Consider the following 20809-nt stretch of genomic DNA (forward strand, 5'->3'; position numbering starts at 1 on the left):
GGCCAGGACATCGGAGGGTCCCCCCCACCCCATACACCAGCCCCCTTCTCTAGAGAAAACAAAGCCAGCCCCGGCCTGTCACTGCAGCTTCCGAACTGTCTGTGAATTTGACCCCGAAAGGGGTTCAGCAGTGACCATGGCAGGAAGCGGTCCTTGCACGGCTGCCGTGGGCCCTGCCCAGGGCGGAATCGCGAGTCCGGTGACTCGCTCCAGGTGACGCCCCACCCCGGAGCCCCGGGGCACACGGACACGCCCCGCAGACGCTCGGGCACAGGACCGGCAGTGTTCCAGTCGGGGGTCCGCAGGCTCAGTAACGGCGTGGGGGGGGAGAGGGCCCTGTCCTCCGCGCGAGTGAGTGGGCTCAGGGCCGAGCAGCTGCCCTGCGCGAGGAAGGCTGCTGGCTCCGCAAACCCCGCAACCCGTGGTCGGGCCACGGAGGGTGCGGGGCTGTAGCAGCGCCGGGGCCGGAGGCCGGAAAGGCAGGCCGGAGGCCACGGACAGAAGCGCGGGAGAAGGCGGCGGTTCTCCCTCTCGGCCTCTATCTTCGGATGAAAGGGTTTCAGGCACTTCCTTTAATCGGAATTTGAAATGAGAACCCTGAAATAACAGGCTCCGTCCCGAACGAGGTCAGAGCCGGCACACGAGCAGGCAGAACCAGGTGCCCGCGTGCAGGAACCGGAAACGGAAGCTGCATCCCTGCGGAAGCCGCCCCCAGGGCCCCGCCCAGCCCTGACCGCAGACCCACGGCTGCCCCTGCGCGTGGGGCTCGCTCCCCGCCGCCGCTGCAGAGCCGGGCGGGCCTCCGCCGCCTCCCGAGGGACCCGGCCGCGCAGGTGGGTGGGAAGAGCTGTGACCCGACCCAGAGCCAGTGTTTCCCCGTTTCCGCCGGGGCCGGCCGCCTCCGCCCGGGGGAGTGAGGAGCCTGAGGGCGGTGCCCAGCACTGGGCGAGGCACCCCCCGGTGAGCGAGACCCGCCGACCCAGCACGGCTCCTGCCCAACAGTTCCGGTGTCCCAGCCTCCCTGGGGGGCAGGGCCCGCCACACCCCGTTCCTGAGAGGTCAGGGAGGGTGCTGCCCTGGCACTGTGCCAGGCGGTGCCTTTGGGGTGAGACAGTTGGAGCACCCCCTCCCGGGGCATCCTGAGCCGAATCACTTCCGAGAGCAGAGACGGGCAGCCTCCGCAGGGCCCAGCCGTCCACACACGGGCCGGCGGTGGCCCACCTAGCCCCCGGGGCTCTGGGCAGGCGGCCGGGAGGCCTGGTGGGCTGGAAGGGCTCCTGCACTGGGGCAGTGCCCGGGGGCCACGCTCCGGGAAGGGCTGAGCTTGTAACCCCCAGGCCACTATCCTGATGACAACGGTGACCTGGCCCCTGCCTGGCTGGGCCCTGAGGGTTTAAGGTGGAGGCAGGCCTTTGGGGGCTCTCCAAGGGCCGTGCTTTATAGATCTTCCCTCAATCTGCTAACTAATGGGTGTGAAAAAAGACTGAGGCCAGAGCTGAGTCCGGGCCGAGGAAGCCACCAGAATACAGGGTTCCCAGGACTAGCGCTTGGCCTCTGAGGCCGGCTGCCTGGTGGGGGTGGGGGTGGTCATCACAGCAGAGGCAAGAGCCCACTCTTAGGGGCTGGGCCTGGGAAGTGAGAAAAAAAGTGTGCATGTGTGTGCACATGCGTGTGCACATGTGTGTGTGCATGTGCCCGTGTGTGTGTATGCACGTGTATGTGTACAGCAAGGCCGAATGCAGAAATGACCACGTTTCCACCTTCTGCAGACAGCTCACATAACCCTAATCTGGTCCCTGCCAAGTGTCTTTTGAGATAAAGAGGTTCAGGGGTTTGGCTTCTCAGCCCCAAGAACTGGGGTGGGATACAGGAAAACTCCAAAGACCTGTCCCCAGTCCCTCATACCCCATCCCCACCTGGGCTCACCCAGCCTGTGCTGGCTGCTGCCACTTCACCAACCCCTGCAGCTGCGCTGAGGGCGAGGACAGGGGGCTCTGCCCACTGCCCCACCAGCTCCTTCTGCCCTATTCCCTCAGCCCAGGAGGTGCTTTTGCCTGTGGGGTGGTCTGGGAGGTGCAATCGCTCAGAGTCCACAGTCCTGGAAAGTTCTTTTCTGTTGAGAAAAGTAGTTTTCCCCTGTCTCAGGGGACCTTGGGAGCAGAAGTGTGTCCTCAGGCAGGAGAGGAGCCTTGGCCAGATTTGAAAGGTGGGGGGGAGGGGCCGCCCTGGGTGAGCCCCCCCTGCTCCCCACCCCCACCCCCACCCCCGCTCTCTACCCCCAGCCGGCTGGGTTTCCACATTCGGCTGCACAATTTAAGCCTCCAGGACTTTTTAACACAAGTTATGTTGAAAGAGGGAGGCTCTAGACGGGTCCTCAAACTTTTTAAACGGGGTCAGTTCACTGTCCCTCAGACCGTTGGAGGGCAGGACTATAGTTTAAAAAAAACTATGAACAAATTCCTATGCACACTGCACATATCTTATTTTGAAGTAAAAAAACAAAACGGCAAAAACACCCGCATTTGGCCTGCGGGCCGTAGTTTGAGGATGCCTGCTCTAGAAGAAAGTGCCTGTGGAGAAATAGGAGGTTGAATAGGATCCCATTAGTATTTGGTGCGGGGATGGTACACGTGTGCGCGTTTGTGGGTTACAAAGGAAAGGCGAAACTTAAGGGAAAGGAACTGTAGCTTTAGGATTGTATCTGCTTTAATAAGTCACACGTGAGGGAGCAGGCGGCAGCGCGGCCCCAGCAGGTGCGGGAGGCAGAGCCAGCCAGGGACCCTCAGCTGTGGAGGTTGCTGATCCACTGGGGGCCCTGGGAGCCCAGGCGTAGGCCAGCCTCCCACTGTGTTGGGGTTCATGGATCCAACCACAATGAGAGTCTTCTTCTCCCAGGAAACTGTCCGGTGCAGCACGTAAGTCCTGAGTGAGCGGTGAGGACGCTCTGCACGTCTGCTGTCACACGGCGCTTGGCCTCCTTCCCTTCTCGGCGTCATGTGAGCCTCTCGGACAGGCCAGGCGAGCCTTCCGTTACTCACTGGCCAGCACAGCTTGGTTGGCGTACGTCGGATGTGCAAACAAATGTAAACGATTGTGAGCAAAAGGTGAGGGTCCCTCCCCCTGTCCACCTGTCCCTGCTCCAAGCCCATTGCTGGTGGGGACTGCCGGGAAAGTCCGCCCTGCTCCGGCAAACACAGGGCCACACCCTCCGCTCTCCGCACAGCTGGGAGCAGACACACACCGGCTCCCATGGAACCGAGCCGCTCCAGGCTGTGGACCGTGGCCTCCATTTGATGGCTCTTGTCTGAATGTCACATACCTGAGCGGCACTGACACACAGCTGCCCACGGGTCCCGGTGTTCAGAGCCCTGCCCGACAGGAGCCGGCTGTGCACCTTCTGCGCCTGTGTCCTCTAACCCTGGATAAGTTCGCTGCGTGACTGTGAGAATTAAATGAATGAATTTATGCAAAATCCTGATAACAGCCTGACATCAATTATAAAGGTATGTGCTACGTATTCTTTAAAGGTTGATTTCCTTTACTTAACACATTGCGGGCGGATCACGAGCATCCTCGTGTTTTCATATTACACAGTGTTTCACATAAATGTTTAAGGCAAAGGCACGCCTTAAAATTAAACACCCATTGCATTTTGAAGTTATTTATTACACGTTCTTACAAGCTAATATTTTTTTAAAGTATGATACTTTGTAAAACGTTGTTTGTACTCGTTCAATAGAAGCTGATCTGGCCACTGGGTAAAGCTAGCAATAAAACTACTGGTGTGCAATGTGTTAAGCAGCCCTCTGCCCATGAGCCTTTGAGTTGTAGCCACTACGCAGCTTTGTGAAACAACACTGCGGTCAGTGACCCTGGGCCCGTGCGTGTGCGCAGGTGCAGCGTGTAGGCCTGGGCCCGTGCGTGTGCGCAGGTGCAGCGTGTGGCCCTGGGCCTATGCGTGTGCGCAGGTGCAGCGTGTAGGCCTGGGCCCGTGCGTGTGCACAGGCGCAGCGTGTAGGCCCGGGCCTGTGCGTGTGCGCAGGTGCAGCGTGTGGCCCTGGGCCCGTGCGTGTGCGCAGGTGCAGCATGTGGCCCTAGGCCTGTGCGTGTGCGCAGGTGCAGCGTGTGGCCATGGGCCCGTGCGTGTGCCCAGGTGCAGCGTGTGGGCCTGTGCGTGTGCGCAGGTGCAGCGTGTGGCCCTAGGCCTGTGCGTGTGCGCAGGTGCAGCGTGTGGCCATGGGCCCGTGCGTGTGCCCAGGTGCAGCGTGTGGGCCTGTGCGTGTGCGCAGGTGCAGCGTGTGGCCCTAGGCCCGTGCGTGTGCGCAGGTGCAGCATGTGGCCCTGGGCCTGTGCGTGTGCGCAGGTGCAGCGTGTGGCCCTGGGCCTGTGCGTGTGCGCAGGTGCAGCGTGTGGCCCTAGGCCCGTGCGTGTGCGCAGGTGCAGCATGTGGCCCTGGGCCTGTGCGTGTGCGCAGGTGCAGCGTGTGGCCCTGGGCCCGTGCGTGTGCCCAGGTGCAGCGTGTGGCCCTGGGCCTGTGCGTGTGCGCAGGTGCAGCGTGTGGCCCTGGGCCCGTGCGTGTGCGCAGGTGCAGCGTGTGGCCCTGGGCCTGTGCGTGTGCGCAGGTGCAGCGTGTGGCCCTGGGCCCGTGCGTGTGCCCAGGTGCAGCGTGTGGCCCTGGGCCTGTGCGCAGGTGCAGCGTGTGGCCCTGGGCCCGTGCGTGTGCCCAGGTGCAGCGTGTAGGCCTGGGCCTGAGCGTGTGCGCAGGTGCAGCGTGTGGCCCTGGGCCCGTGCGTGTGCGCAGGTGCAGCGTGTGGCCCTGGGCCTGTGCGTGTGCCCAGGTGCAGCGTGTGGCCCTGGGCCCGTGCGTGTGCGCAGGTGCAGCGTGTGGCCCTGGGCCCGTGCGTGTGCGCAGGTGCAGCGTGTGGCCCTGGGCCCGTGCATGTGCCCAGGTGCTGCGTGTGGCCCTGGGCCTGTGCGCAGGTTCAGCTTGTGGCCCTGGGCCTATGCGTGTGCGCAGGTGCAGTGTGTCTTTAGTTCCTGGATGTGCTCCCTGTGGTGGGGTCCCTGCAACCTGAAACAGGCAGGCACCTCTGAAGAACTGGACTCTGTTACTGGATACAGCTTATATATATATATATATAATCTTTATTTAATATTTGATTGTTTTGCCGCCATCACCATCTATCCCCAGAACTTTTTCATCTTCCCCAGCTGAAACTCTGTCCCCATTAGACACTAACCTTCCATTTCCTCTCCCTCCCTCCCTGCACTCCCATCCCTGACCACCACCACTCCCTCTCGGTATGTCATGAGTGGAATTATGCAGTATTTGTCCTTTGTGACCGGCTTATTTCACTTAGCAAAATGTCCTCAGGGTTCATCCATGTTGTAGCATGTTTGAATTTCGTTCCTTTTTGAAGGGTGAATCATATTCCGTTGTATGTGTAGACCCCGTTTTGTCCATTCCCTTGTCAAGGGCATTTGGCAGTTCTACCTTTAGGCTCTTGTGAAAATGCTGCTGTGAACATGGATGGACGGATCCCTGAGGGTCTTGCTAGTACTGTTTCCAAGGTGTGAAAATTGTGTTAGCTTTTTGTCTTTGCCCACCTGGTGGGAAATAATTGCATTTCTCGTAAGCTGTGTTAAATATTTAAAGGTTTTAAAGTCGTGCGTGTATTTCTCCTGCTGTCGATTTGTGTGCATGTTTGTATCCTGGCCAGAAAGTGTCTGTGTTGATGGCTTTTTTCTTACTGATTTAAAGCAGCACTTTAGAAGTGAAAAAATCCGCTCTCTGTCCTGTGTTGCAAGTATTTTCCCCCGTTTGTCATTTGTATTTAGGTTCGGGTTACTTTGTTTTTTTGTCGGTATGATCAATGCTATCCCTCTTCTTCTGTGGTTTCTGGGTTTTGCATCTTGCTTAGAAAGGGCCTTGAGGACCGAAATGCTGGATTCTTGGAAGTCTGCAGTGATGTGGGGAGCCTCAGGGTGCTCCCACCCTCTGCCCAGCACCCCTCCTCCCAGAGGACCAAGCAGCCTCCCTGAGGCAGTGGTCCCCCAGGGCCTTTGAACCTGCACCCTCCAGGCGGGCCGTTGGGTGTGGGGAGGGCCCGAGGCTAAAACAGGGTTTATGTGAACGTCTACAAACCCAGGATGCAGTGGGGATTCTACATGAAACGTCACATTCTTTCTGCAGGATGGGGGTAGGGAAGTTCCGATTTTATACGGGACCTTTTTATTTATCCAAGTGGCAGCCGCCCTCCTGCCGCCCCTCCCTTTCCAGCCAGAACTGCTATCGCCTGCTCTGGAGGACACGCCCCAGCAGGACCGGGCCTGGCACCTGGTAAAGAGCGAGGACGGACATTTCATCCCAGGAGTCCAGATCCGACCTGACTTCCCACCCACCGTTTCCCTGTGGATGGAAGCCTTTAGCATGGACTGGAGCCCAGGACAGGTGCATTTAACAGGTATCTATTGAGAACCTGTTGTGTGCCTGTAACTGTTCCAGGCCTTGGTGGGGAGATGGCCATGGGAGAGTGAACACTCACCTAAGTTACCATCGTTACTGCGCATGCGTAAGCATGACCCCGAGGTGGCGTCTGGAAGGTGGTGCGGGGTAAAGGGTGAGGGTGGGGTGTACTGTCAGTGGGTGGCCAGGCTGTGACTGAGCAGGTGTGGGAACTGGCTGTACACGTGGTGGGGTGGTCAGCAAAGCCCCTGCAAAGGCCCGGGGGGCTCGAGTGTTGGAGCTGGGGGGGTGTGTGTTAGAGAGAAGATTAGGAGGTGAAGTCAGACGGTGAAAGGGGGTCTGGGTGCGCAGGGCCTCGAACGCCATGAGAACGTTGAGCTCGCCGTGAAGAGGGAGCTTCTGAAATGCCCTGAACAGTGTGCCGTTCACCCGCGAAGGGTTCCGGAGACTGGAGAGCGGGGCTGGGCAGCGTCCAGGCGGACCGTGCAGCAGCGATGGAGGCAGAACGGTCAGATTCGGGCTGGCCTGCGACGGGTGGGAGAGAGGAATCCAGAGGAAGGACAGCATTGGGCTGCGTCACCAGAAGGATGGGGAGACTGGGTTTGGGGGTGGGTGGCGCTGGCGGAAGCAGCTGGGGATGTGTTCATCTGGTCAGCCGGCCCCGGAGCCGCGCATGGCGGGGCGGCCGCTCTGCACAGAGCTGACTGCGGAAGCCCAGCAGAGCCAGGCGCACAGGGCAGAGGTGCCCACCAGCAGGAGGTCGGGGGTGAGGAGAAGCCCTAGAACGTTCCGCCAGCCAAGGGGAACCGCAGGGAGGGTGGCCCAGCCCAGGGAGGATGTGAGGCCGCGGCGGGAGCCTGTGCCCGCTCTCGGGGCCTCCGGACTCGCCAGGTGCGCCCTGCCTGCTTCTCCTCCACACGCCTCCCTCTCGGAACGGCTTCCTCTTCCGGGTGACTTCCGGTTAGAGTATGTCGTTATCTTAGGAGGACCCTGTTAAAGCCGTCATGTCTCTGCGGCCCCGTTTGACCCCGATCTCCCAGGAGACAGCTACCAGTGAGAGCAGTGGCCCCCCGCCGCCCGGAGCGAGTGGCGAGGCTGGGCTGCCCGGCGGGAGGGCTGCGCCTGCCCTGCCTGCGCCGGCGGCTCCTGCTCCGAGGCCGCGAGGGGCCTGCGAGGCCGGGCGCCGTTCCTGGCGCAGCGCTGGCTGTGGCGTGGCCTCGCCCCTCGGACGCTGGACAAGAGGCTTGAAGCAGATGCCCAGGGCGCTGTGGGCGCTTTTCTCTCCCGCTCCTGCGTCCTGACCCCTCCTTGCACGTGGGGGACCCCCTGGATGGTGCCCAAGGGGCCTGGGACACAGCGCAGGGTGCCTAGCGGAGGCTGCTGGGCGCTGCTGCTGGCTGGCTAGCACTACCTCGTCTGTCCCACATCCTGTGGGCTTTCCCATCCCCCTGGTCAAGTCCCTTCTTCCATGGCGCCTGCTCCTGTTCGTGCCTCTGAGGAAACGGGCTCTGTGGCCCGTCGCCAGCATGGCCGGCTTTTGGTGGCATTTGCTGAATGTCCCGGGGCAAACAGCGTAGGGAGGCGGGGGAGGGTGCAAGAACAGAGACCTGTGCACGGGGGCCAGCACCAGGCGGAACCCCCGGCGCCCGCCTCAGCTGGACGGGGCGGTGGAGGCAGCGAGAAAGGCCTCGGCCCCATTGTTAATGGCCCCGGGGAGACAGCACACCTAGGCCTCGTGTGGGGAAGCAGGCGGCACCGGCGGAGGGACTGAGTGACTAGGCTGTGCTCCCGCCCCCGTGTGCCAGTGTAATGGAACGGAAGCCACTCTCCGGAGTATTAAAAGTCTGTCTCTGAGTCCTCATTTGAATTCGGACAGGTGAGCAGTTTCTTAATCTCCCAGAATCCTGCCGATCCCACAGCCTCAACACGGTGAGGCCCCGGGGCCACTGAGGTTTTCCACGTTGATTTATGAGATGCCCTTGCTCTTTAGAAAACTTACGAACGTGGAACTTGGGCGTCAAAGTGCAGAAGTTTCCTACGCAAGCGCCAAGTGAGTCTGGCCTGGGAGGAGGGAGGTGTGTGCTCCAGAGGCAGGGGCCCACGGCGTGAACAAACCGTGGGGTGGATTCAGGAGAATTACGAGCATTTACCTGGCCTTCGTTTGGTTCTTCTGGAGTGAGATGGTGTGGTGACCGGTAGCTTAGATCGCTTCGCAGTCCACGGAGCCCACCTAGGCCGGGCCCGGGGCCGAGGAGAGAGGCCCACTTATGACAGGACTCCTGGGTGGGTAAGGGCGTAAAGGTGGAGAGGGAGGAAGAAGGCAAGGAGAGCAGCGGTGAACAGGCTTTCTCTTCTTCCCTGGAAAACCATCGATTTGGATTCCTTGTCCGTTTCCCTTGCTCCGCACTCACCGCAGGGCTGCGTCACCCCTAGGGACAGGATGGCTCAGTTCTCTGCTCCCTCAAGTCCCTGTGCGTCACTCCTCCATTTCAGCAGGAAACGTGGCTTCCTCCTGTCCCTGGGCACTTTCCCATCCGGTCCCACCAGCGGGAAGTGGGGCCGAGAGCGGGGCTAATGCCGTCAATAATACCGAGCCGCCGGTGGCCTCTCAGCAAGGGCTTTTCCAGGGAGAGGCTTATCCACATGCCATCTGCCCCTGGTACTCTGGGTGCGATCAGAGGCCCCGTGTCCCAGGTCAGGAAGCAGAGGGACATTCAAAAAGCCTACCACGCTGTCTGGCCTCAGCCAACGGGGCAGCGGGCCACCAGGGGAGCAGGTCGAGGCCCCTCTCAGGACCTCCGAGGAGCCTGGGCGCAAGGGCCTGGCGTCTGGGGAGGAGCAGAGCGAGCAGGAAGGTGGGCTGTGCTTTGTGGGAACAACCCACGACGTCCTGCTGAGCCTGCCTGGCCCGGCCCAGGGGAGGGCAGGTCTGGTGTGGCTGGTGGGAAAGACAGGGAGACAGCTGTCCCTTTCCTTCTTGGATGTTGTCAGCAAAGCCTGGGCTGGGCAGCCTTCTTGCAACTCGGAGAGGAAAGCCAGGGTGACGTCTGTGACGTTGTAGAGCAGCGGAATGAGCCAGTTTTCTGGGTTTCTGTGTCTGAGGCCATCAACTTTCTTCCTTGTTCAAGCCGCTCTTCATCGGGCATGCTGCTGGTCGCAGCGGCAGGCACCTGCCTGGCACAGACACTGGGCGACCCCGGGAGCGCCTCCAGGGTGAGCCTTGCACGGGACACGCGGCGCGAGCCTCAGTGCTCTCCTCTGCAGTGAGGGTCAAGGCCGGAGGCTTCCCAGGGCCTTCGCTGTGCATTTTAGCTGGACCCTACGTCCCTGAACTTCTTTCAAAACACTGAGAGAACCCCAATATGTAGACTTTCCCCAAATCCAAGGCACCTGGATGAGGAGGGCGAGCTGACTGAATGCCTCCCTGGCCTAACCTCTGCCTGACGGCTCATTCCTGGCGGCTGGGCCTGGGCTTGCTCAGGAGCCGAGGACCCACAAGGCATCTGTCTCTGGATTCCAGGGGTGGGTGTGACGCCCACCCTTGCACTGTGCAGTCCCCTCCCAGAGGGATAGAAGGAGCAAGCTGCCCACCCATGCTGCTGTCCTCGTTCACAGTGGAGCCTTCCTCCCCTTGTTAGCACCTTTGCCGGATGGGAAGGGCAAGGGGAGAAGACAGAGTCATCAACAAACCAGGGGCTGGTTTCTCCTGATGAAAGCCCTCAGGAGGGCTCACTCCAACAAGGCACTGCGGGCCACGGGGCCTTCACGGACCAGGGCCGGGCCGCGGGGCCTTCACGGACCAGGGCCGGGCTGCGGGGCCTTCACGGACCAGGGCCGGGCCGCGGGGCCTTCATGGACCAGGGCCGGGCTGCGGGGCCTTCACCGGCACAGGCCACAGCTTTGCCCGCTCGGTCTGCTCAGTTGCCATCTCAAATGCCCAAGGCTTGGGAGAGCTTAGAGGAACTGTACAGGAACTGAGAGATACAACAAGAAGGCTGAGGTGCAGTCAAGGCAGGAAAGAATCTTCCATAAATGCACCTTCAAAAGCTGAGGTGGAAAATGATCTTGTTTATATTGTTTGCTGTGAAATGCAGTGTGGAGAGAGACCAAGATGGCAGTGTAGGTAAATGCCGGTAGTCCCACAGCCACATCAAAATTACAACTAAAATACAAAACAACCAGCATTCTGAACCACCTGAAAGCTGGTGGAATGGAAGTCCTGCAATTAGAGAAGTAAAGGAGAAAGCACAGTGAGACTGGTAGGAGGGGGTGGAGGTGCAGAACCGGCTGGTCTGATACCTACGGGTGCTGTTTTTGAATCAGGAGGGAGATCACCTCTGTGGAGGCTGCCCATGAGTAGCAAGGGGTCCCAGCCCCACAACAGATGCCCAGCCTAGGGTCCCAGAGCTGAGAAGAGAAGTCCCCCAACTACGGCTGTAAAAACCAGCAGGGATTGTGGTTGAGTGACACACAGGCTGCTGGAGACCCAGGTGTTCCTTTTAAAGGGCCAGTGCATGAACTTACTGGGACTCCTAGCACCAGGCAGCAGCTTTGGGGGACCCAGACACATACAGGGAGGAACTGGACTGTCTGGCATTGGGGCAGGGACTAGAGGACAGCTTCCTCGCGGGGGTCACTCTTCCTGTGCTGAGACCTCCCTGTCTACAGGGCTGACTGGCAGCCATATCTGAGTCTCCATCAGCCTGGAGCACACTGTTCGCTTCACCCTGGGGATTCCCTGAGACCCGGCCCCATCAAATTTGCAGCCCCACCCAAGCTGTTTGCAGCAGCTTTTCCATATGAATGGCCTGTCCTGGCTCATGCTTCAGACTTTGCTAAAACCTCTCAAACAAGCAGCAGCTGGTGACAGCGTGCCCCAAGCCTATCAATAAAACCAAGACCTGGCACCAGCACCAGCCTGCCTTGCTTCACAGCTGGGCCTCACCTGGGCACCTCTAAGCCCAATACAAATAGCAAATAGCAGCCATCTGCAGGTGGCTCCAGGCAGTGGCTGACTTTTGACCTCCCTGGAGGCCCAAGCCAGTGCACCTGGTGGACAGTTTCAGACCATAGCAGATTATAACTAAACATCCAGAATTGGCACACTCAAGAGGCAGACTCAGTGAGCACCAAAGCCCCACTGAAGCAAGTCCTGCTCCATAGGGATATTTCCTGCACAGCAGCTCTCCCAGTGCAGTAGCAGTTGGTCCTCACAGCCAACTGGCCTGGAAGTCAACTCCTCCTAGTGATGCCAACAGCAATCAAGGCTCAACTACAAACTTTGCACATAGCCCACAAAGGGGTGCACCTAGAGTGCCCAGCTCTGGTGACTGGGGAGGCTGAGCTCCTGGGCCCTACAGGACACCTACTACACAAGGCCATTCTACCAATTCCAGGAGACATAGCAGCTCTACCTAATACATAGAAACAAACACGGGGAAGCAGCCAAAATGTGGAGACAAAGACACATGTCACAAATGAAGTAAATGGAAGCAAGAAAACTACTGGATACAGAGATCAAAACCATGGTTATAAGGTTACTCAAGGATTTTCAAGAGACTTTCAAGGATCTTAGAACGTAAAAGACATGAAAAAGTTACAGTCAGAAATTAAGCATAACTGAAATTTACAGGGATCCTACAGTAGAGCAAAGGATTCTGAGAATCAAATAAATGATTTAGAATATGAGGATGCAAAAAACACCCAATGAAAAAAAAAGCAAAAAGAAAAAAATCCAAAAATGTGAAGATAGTGTAAGGAGCCTCTGGGACAACTTCAAGCACACCAACACTCGCATTATAGGAGTGCTGGAAGGAGAAGAGAGAGAGAGCAAGATACTGAAAACCTATCTGAAGAAATAATGACATAAAACTTCTCCTACCTGGTGAAAGAAATAGACTTACAAGTCCAAGAAGCACAGAGTCCCAAATAAGAGGAACTCAAAGAGGCCCACACCAGGATACATCATAATTAAGATGCCAAGGGTTAAAGACAAAGGGAGAATCTTAAAAGCAGCAAGAGAAAAGAAAAGCCGTTAGTTACCTATAAGGGAGGGCCCATATGACTGTCTGCTGATTTCTCAACAGAAACTTTGCAGGCCAGAAGGAAGTGGCAAGAAATATTCAAAGTGATGAAAAGCAAGGACCTACAACCAAGACTAGACTACACAGGAAAGCTATCAGTTAGAATTGAAGGGTAGATAAAGAGCTTCACAGACAAGAAAAAGCAAAAGGAGTTCATCACCACCAAACTGGTATCACATTAAATGTTGAAGGGTATTCTTGAAGAGGAGAGGAGGAGAGGAGGAGGAGGAGGGAGGAGGAAGTGGAAGAGATAAAAAATGGCAACAAATACCTGTCAACAATTGAATTTATAAATAAAAATAAATGAACAAGAAATCTAATGAATAAAATAAACTGGTGAATAAAATAGAATCAGAGGCATGGAAGCATGGAACAGACTGACGAATCTCAGAGAAGGGGAGAGGGGGATGGGAAGAGATTAACCAAAGATCTTACTTATGGACACAGACAGTAGGGTGGTGAAGGCCTGGGGCAGGGTGGGAACTGGGTGGAGGGTGGAAAAGGGGGACATCTGTAATACTCTCAACAGTAAAGATTTTTAAAAAATACAGTGTGAATGGGTGTCCACTGTGAATTCCCACGTCCTGCGTGGTTCAGGGTTCGGGCTCTGGAAGAGGGCCGCACACAAATGAAAAGAGACAAGACAAGAAATAATAATTTGGAAATATTGGGGGGCCAGGCGGAAGCCCAGCTCAAAAGGAAGGACTTTGCTTGGGCTCCGGCCTTGCCATCTTTTTATTCAATTTTGGATACAACCACAGCCCTTAGGCAGGCAATTTCCAGTAACAGGCAGACTATTTTCTCAGTAAGGATTTACATGACTGTCTGGTGGGGAAGTTGCTTCAGCTACCATTGTCTCGACTAAACAGTGGGTGCATAGCTCTGACCTTTGCCAGAGCTCAAGGGTCACCAGCATTCCGAGATCCTTGTTCATACCTCTCTGCTAGTGAAGACAATAGGCGGTTTCCCACATCTCCCGTTTCTTTTCCTTAAAAAATCTTGAAAAGTGAATGCTGCCTGAAGGGTTCGAGTTCTTTTAAGACTCTTCATTCCACAATTGCAGACTAGAAATAAACATGAGAACAAAAATTAGACAAGCAATAGTGGTTATGCTGAGAGGCAAATGAATCAGTCTGTAGTAAGTCTCTTTCTGGGCCAACAGTTTTTTGAGTCCCAATTTCAATGTCCAACAGTTCCTTATGTGTACAGGCCAGCAATGATATGCTAGTTCTGGATGGTGGGCAAACGGTGGCAATGCAGGTCCGACCTTCGCTGGCTTGGTGCTGGGCAACCAGCAGCGACACACAGCTGCTGACTGCTAGTATGGCAAGGCGTCTTCACCATTTCCATCTCTGGACTGTTTCTCCTCTTGTCTTCATGGCTGGAGCAATCTGGTCAGTTTCTCTCAGGAATCCACACAGGCTTAGAGTTTTCTGGAAATATACAAACATATTCTCGACCAAAGGTTAATAAAGGAATCTTTTCTATAAACCAGACTTGGAATCCTTTCTTTTCATTGTGCCCAAACCATTTTCCTTTGGCTTATTTTGACACCATGTGTGTTTTCATGGGTGTCTTGTCTCAACATTACAATAATTTTTAAAGTAAAAATTTTTCTTGATGTAATTTACTCACAGGGGATTATTCCACTATCCCCCTTCCTTTTTGGATTTAAATACTATTAAGAGGCTTTTGGAAATTTTGCAATGCAGTCTTGATAACTTTTTAATTTTAATTTTATGCACAGAAATATGACTGCTTTAGATTCATTGCATGTTAATCAGTTTTTGAACTATGAGATAAACCATTAGTAAAAAATTACTCAATGCTTCAGGAACAGTTTCCTGCCCAGTACAACAACGTTTTTTTATGAATATTCCTTTATTTTAATTAACAAATTTAAATCAATCTGAAATAAGATTTATTTTTTTAACTTTACTTATCCTAGGTTATGGACAGTAAATGACATTAATTAAGCTTCTGCTATTAGTCTTTGAGTAACATTACATAAGCTTTGTCAGGGAGGCAAAAACACAAATTATTTACTTTTCCTTTTGAGGCCTAATATATTGACTTTTAATTATAGTTTTCCAGACATTGGAAACTTCCCTTTATTTCCTTCCAGAGTAATTTCTAGGCCACACTTAGAGAATTTCATTTTAAAAATCTTTGTCTTTCTTTTTTATACCAAGCAACAAATGTAACAAACATGGTTGCTTTTTGAGATCTTAACAAATACTGCCGCAAAGCCATATATTTCAAGTAATTTTTAATTTTTTTAAATTTTTATATATTTCTTTATTGATTCCAGAGAGGAAGGGAGAAGGAGAAAGAGAGAGAAACGTCCATGAGGAGAGAGAATCATGGATCGGCTGCCTCCTGCACGCCCCCTACTGGGGATCGAGCCTACAACCCAGGCATGTGCCCTTGACCGGAATCGAACCCGGGACCCTTCAGTCCGCAGGCCGACGCTCTATCCACTGAGCCACACCGGCCAGGGCTCAAGTAGTTTTTCATTTATGGTGACTGTAATTATTGTCAGATTTAGTATTTTAACAACAATCTTTAGTTTACCCTGTAAATATTAGCAGAAGAGATTTAAAAATTTTTAAATTTCTCCTTTTTATTAAGCTTAGAATTATATTTTTAAAGAGTATCCCCTTTGGCTTATTTACATATACAGAGGGATTATGGGAGGTTTCAGTAATTTTCCTAGACTTTACTTAGATTCAATTATAATTTCAGCATATAAAGAATAAGTAATATGTAAGATTTTAAAATGAGGCACATGGCTTATTGCAAGCAGTGTAATGAGCATTGAAAATAATTCATAAACTCCCTATCTGTGAAATGCAAATACCCAGAGTATCACTGGCAGACGCCCCCACAGGGAATCATGACACTTGGCTTGCCCGGTGTCCCTGACTGGACACATGCTACCCCCTGAAAGTTTCCTGTTTGAACTTGGCTCTGAATCTTTGCAAGTTCCTTTCTTAAGCAGAGTGCCTTAACAAGGCACGTGACCTGTCCCTTGCTCTTAATTGGAGCTCAGGTGCATGGTCTTTCCCGATTGGCTAATTCAAAGGGAGGGGTTGTCCTTTGCTGTTTCAAGATGGCGGCCCCCAGGGGAGCAGCAAGCCATGTGGCCAATATGGCGGCTGCCAAGTCACACAGTCCAAAATGGCGGCTGTTTAAACTGTTCTTTGACAGAAAAGATGATTTGTTTATTCTCACAATAAACAAGGGAAGAGCAAACCAAAATCCCTAAAAGATAGACAGTCAAAATTATATTGCAGACAAACAGAAATCTCACTAGCTGTTTCTGGTGGCTGAACCCTGAGAGGGAGAGCAAGAAGAGCCCCCAAGATTAAGAATTCTCGGCAGCTGCTGGGACGTTCTTGCAATCTCTCTCATGCGTTCAACCCCATCACACACAACTAGGCTTCCCCGAAGCGGGACTTGCCTCTTCTTTCAACAAATTAAACAACAACAAAGAGACACAAAAACATCAACACTCTTATACAGGCACGCAGAACACACTTAATAGTTTACACCAGAGAATGTCCAGCATTAAAAATTACCAAAGCAATGTCTTTTGTCCCTGGTTTGGGAACTGCCCCTCTCTAGAATTTCAGTATATTACCAATGGACTATTCAAAAATAAAAAATAAAAATGGGTTGGGGTCTTTTCTAGTTGCCTTTACCTCCCTTTGTCTGGGGGAATCTTCTATGAAGATAAATCAGAGTCATGCTTCCTACGGGGAAAAACGGGGTGTAGACATTTATTAACTTCAGAATAGTTCTGAGACAGTCTCTAAAATTTTTTATTAATTTCCATCTTATTGGAAGAAATGTATTTTCTATGCTTTTCCTTAGAAGCTTCTAATTTCAGGTAGCAAGTTAAATACTTAGCATTTCTTTAATTAATAATACTTTTACATTTTTAAGGATATATTTCAAATAAAATACAAGGCATATTCAAATAGATTAAATTCTATCCTCTAGATTTTTTCATATGAAGCAAATTTAGATTAATATTTTAGTATCTTGTTATTTTAAAATACCCAGATGTCCAATAATTTTTATTATTTAATTTAGCAATGTTCTAAAGTCTTAAGTTACTAAAGGCTTTGGAAAACTATGTTTCTGGCAAAAAGGCAGGGGGAGGGGAATTTTAAAACCGCCACATTTTTCCTAAGAGATAACACGTTGCCACCGCCGGCTTCTCTGCTTTTACATGGAGAAGAGCGACTGACCCTTTATCGTTGATATATTATTACTGAAAAGCTTTACCACAAATACTTTATTTTAGTTATTTTTATTATTTATGTTCTAGCAACTTTAAGATTTCAAAGCTAATTACTATCCAAGGTATTTTCTTTTGGTAAATATTGTAACACAGATAACTTGTTGAATTTTAGTGGCTTCAATGCTAAAGTATTATTTTATTTTATAAAAACAGGAGTGCCTCCAAGATTTGGGAGGCAACCTTGGAATGCAATACATTATTACTCAAGAACTGTCATTATTATGGAAACAATCCTATTGCCTAAATACAGCCTGTATCTTTTCCTTGTGTCATTTTTGCCATCTTTTAAAAGAAGCAGCAGTCTGGTTTATTCTGTAGCATCCGTGAAAAGACTGGGGCTCAAGAAGTCACCCAAATTCGGGCGGAGCGTGCGCCTTTTCTTAAGCTTGCTTTTCTATTCACGGGTACAGGAATCCCAGATGCATCCCTCAATTCTGGGAAATGTTTCATTTGTCTAAATTTTAAATGATGGATTGTGAAATAAAAACATGGCAAAATGAGACTTAATAACACTCTTGAGAGTGGGCGCCTATTTTACAGGCTCGCCAAAAGACCTAGTAATTTTTTTTTTAATGTCCTGTTTTTCCACAGTTATAACACCTTTTATTCCCCACTGTTACAGCGGCAGCGAGTAAACTTGCATGAAAAGTGCCTGACCCCACATTCTGACATGCTCGAATCATTTCTCCAAAAATTCTCCCTTCCATAGTAAATGATCTCCTCCATCCAGAGTTGCACAAGCCAGAGAATACCAATCATAAGGAGCTACGAATGCTTCAGAAATATTATTCATAATTTCTCCTGTAATCCTTCTCGGATAGCTCTTTGCACAAGTGATTCTATTAACAGTGAATTAAACATTTCAGGATTAGGAGATGGAGGTGGAGGGGGCCATGAAGGCCATTCCTCCAATTTTTTTTTTTTCTTTTTGCTCCTCTTCAGGAGCGGAGGGTGCAAGGGGAGGAGATTTATCCTCCTTAGCCTCTCTAAAAGGCTCTAGCAAATGAAATACCGTGTTCCACAAGGAGAAACAGTTTGGAGGCAAGTTTTTTCCCTGCTGCTGAGCTTTTTTCAAATTTTGACCAATTTTTTCCCATTCAAGATCTTCAGGAAACCAAGGGTTATGTTCTATAATAACATCAAGCAAAAACTGTAAGAGAATACCTTCTGAAACTTTAATTCCTTAAGCATGCAAACCAAAAGTCTATAATAAAGTTTCTTACTCTTTAATCGAATTCTGCCCCATTAGCCTGGTTAAAGAAAATATACGTTCCCACCCTACTTACAGATCTCGATTTCTGCAGCTGACCGTGGGCTTGCGTGCGGTGAAATTCCCCACCTATACAGTGTCCCCACCTACCTGGTGAAATCTTTTTCCCACCTTGCTGGTGAAACTTCGTTTTTTCGAGGTTTCTTGTCTCGTCTCTTTCATTTGCGTGCAGCCCCTCTTCCAGAGCCCGGACCCTGAACCACGTGAAAGCACCCCCCAGAGGGAGGCAGTTCCGGGGGGCCCCTTCAGGGGTCGCTCGCAGCTACCACACTGGCCCACAGAGGCTGGTCACAGCCTCCATGGCAGAGTCCACACTGGAGGCGTCAACGCCAGCTGAAGCGTGTGAAAGTGATGATGATGATGGCAGTTGTGATAAAATACTTTAATACGACACCTTTCAACAAAAGGAAGGCTCAGGTTAAAAGTTACTGGAATTTTCCAGATCTTCATGTGGATCCATCTACTGAAACAAGTATTTACTCTCAAAGCTCAACCTCTATCAAATCCAAAAACATTTGACTCCTACTGTTCCTTTCATGGAGTCTTGAGAACAGCGTTTGGGCATCCTCAGGGTGGGAGGCTGAGGCTGAGTGGTAAGTCGTTGAGGTGGAAACAGAAGGCTGCCCTGGGTTCCCAGTGTCATCTCCATCCTTCCTGTTGTGGAAACAGTCTGTCTTGTTTCCATCAAGACCAGAAAGAGGGCCCATGTCCAGACATTGAGCACCGTGGTTCAGTCCTGTCCCTGTGCTGACCTGCCTGGCGCTGTGCTCAGGCCCCCAGGCAGCTGCTAGGGCCACATGGTTGCTATGGAGAAAACAAGCAAACTAAAGGGGCCAGTGCCTGTTACCAGGAGGGTGGAGTGGGGGGAGAGAGAGAAAGGGGGAGGGGCGAGAGCTCTTCGTTAGCTGGGATTATATTATTTTGGGTTTGGGAAGGACCAGGAGCTTTTTCAAAATAACCAATCAACTTTTCAAGCTTTCCGGGCTTGCACTAGGCCCACCCTCTAACCAATCTGCTTCCTAGATATTCTGGGGTTCTGCCCTCTATCCAATCCGATCCCTTTCCCAGGCTGGACTGACAGGCCTCTATGGTTGCCTCCGGGCTCCCATGGGCATGTGCTCACCTCCCCCACAGGCTGGGTGAGTGGGTGGGGAGATTGAAAAGCAGGTCCTTCCTCCCTATACAGGGGAGTGCGGGGTGTTCACCCCCTTTGGGCTAGGCTGCGACCCCCTGGGGTGCCTATGAATGCAGCAACTTCCTAGGAAAGCAGGCTTATGCTGCCTCATTGATTAACCTGAATAATGCCAGGTTTCCTTTGCTCTCTCTCTTCATTAATACCTAGCCACTGATGCTAACAACACCTCCAGCAGGAGCCAAGCCTGAGGGAGCTCCAGAGATTGCAATCTGCAAGTCAAAGTGGACATCCAGTCTTCTCACTTGACACACAGGAGATACAGAGAAGAGCATACCGTCGATAAAGTTAGAATAAACCCGAAGAGATACACTCTTTAAATGATGTGAAATAATATTAATCTCGGGGTTACCAATTCTTTATTAGAAATTTCCATTTCCAGTTCACTTAACAAGGTAACTGCTGACACCCTTTCCTGGTGTCTCTGGAACGAGTCCTCGCCCTCCGGCAGCGTCTCTGAGGCCACGGGGCAGCGGGCTCTGTGGCAGCAGCCAGTGTTTAGCACAGACTGGCTCCACGGGGTGGCCGGGCGGTGTCGCTCTCCAAGGCAGCACGGACCAGTGGGCCCTGTCCGCTCGCTCACGGTGCCCATGGGCAATTCTTGCTAGAGACCTAAGAAAAGTGCTTTCTCTCAGATCCTGTGGATTCAAAGGAATACCAGCAACAACGACCTGACTTCTAAAACAGACCTGGGGAAAGGGGCGAAATTACTTTCTAAACTGAACAGTGGTTCGTGACCCATTTCTTGGTCCGAAGACTTTGAAACATTTAGATAATAGCTGTGCATCTTGTTTTGATAAGGGAAAAAGAAATAAAAATCGGTTCTCCCATCCGAGCCTTCCTTAGTGATTCTCTGACACCAGCTGAGCTGGTCAAGAGAACGCTAAAGGCGTAAACTCCAGTCATCAGTGGGTAGACCTGACTGAGTCTGGGCGAAGGGGCCGGTCTCCTCACTGTGTAGCGTTCTCCTAGCAGGTCTTGCCAGGGTAGTTCCGGCTGACTGACTACTCACAGAGGGCGCCCAGGCCACAGAACCCATTGCTGCATCCCTGCCCCGCGCACCTGGCCCGCAGGGCGGGGCTCGGTCAACGGGCCTGCGCTGGACGTGCACGCAGCTCTGTAAGGAGCTCCCGGGCCAGTCGTCTCGATGCCGGGGCCTCCAGGCAAAGACGATCCCATCTGTACAAGGTCCGGTCAAGAAAGCCGATGGTCTCCTGGGCTGTCTCCTCAGTGTGAGCCACCTGAATGAGGACAAGAGAAGCCAAGTTCAACCCTCCAGACACATCTCCTCTGTCCAGTGAGCCAGCCACCCTGTCCTGCCGGAGGCGGCGCATTCCTGTCAGCGGTTTCCGAGGGCACCAGCAGGGCACGACCGCTCGGAGGCTGGCCCTGGGGGAGCAGCGTTTCCGCAGGTGCACCCTCTCACGCGGAGGCCACGGGCACTGTTTCCTGGGATGCGGGGGGGCGGGGGGGGGGGGGGTGGGGGGGT

The 20809-nt window shown here is 52.8% G+C and overlaps 1 protein-coding gene and 1 long non-coding RNA gene across 4 annotated transcripts in view; one reads left to right on the forward strand and one right to left on the reverse strand.

The window, feature by feature from the left end:
• The first annotated feature begins 464 nt into the window (after window positions 1–464).
• Window positions 465–20809, forward strand: part of LOC307110618 — a 34205-nt gene continuing 13860 nt past the window's right edge. Inside the window, exons 1-2 of one of the 2 annotated variants that reach the window (XR_013814463.1) lie at window positions 465–833; window positions 2896–3503. This is a non-coding gene — a long non-coding RNA (uncharacterized lncRNA). The remainder of the gene's footprint in view (window positions 834–2895; window positions 3504–20809) is intronic. The other variant, XR_013814464.1, reaches the window with a different exon arrangement.
• Window positions 13288–20809, reverse strand: part of FANCC (FA complementation group C) — a 272848-nt gene continuing 265326 nt past the window's right edge. The window contains exons 16-17 of one of the 2 annotated variants that reach the window (XM_079789833.1): window positions 20383–20561; window positions 13288–19932 (exon numbers count right to left, since the gene is read on the reverse strand). In XM_079789833.1, coding sequence (XP_079645959.1) covers window positions 20406–20561 — 156 coding nt within the window. In that variant the 3' untranslated portion in view covers window positions 13288–19932; window positions 20383–20405. Of the gene's footprint in view, window positions 20562–20809 lie in introns of both variants that reach the window. The other variant, XM_079789832.1, reaches the window with a different exon arrangement.

This window comes from Cnephaeus nilssonii (genome assembly GCF_951640355.1).
Source record: "Cnephaeus nilssonii genome assembly, chromosome: 14".
Taxonomy (NCBI): Eukaryota; Metazoa; Chordata; class Mammalia; order Chiroptera; family Vespertilionidae; genus Cnephaeus; species Cnephaeus nilssonii.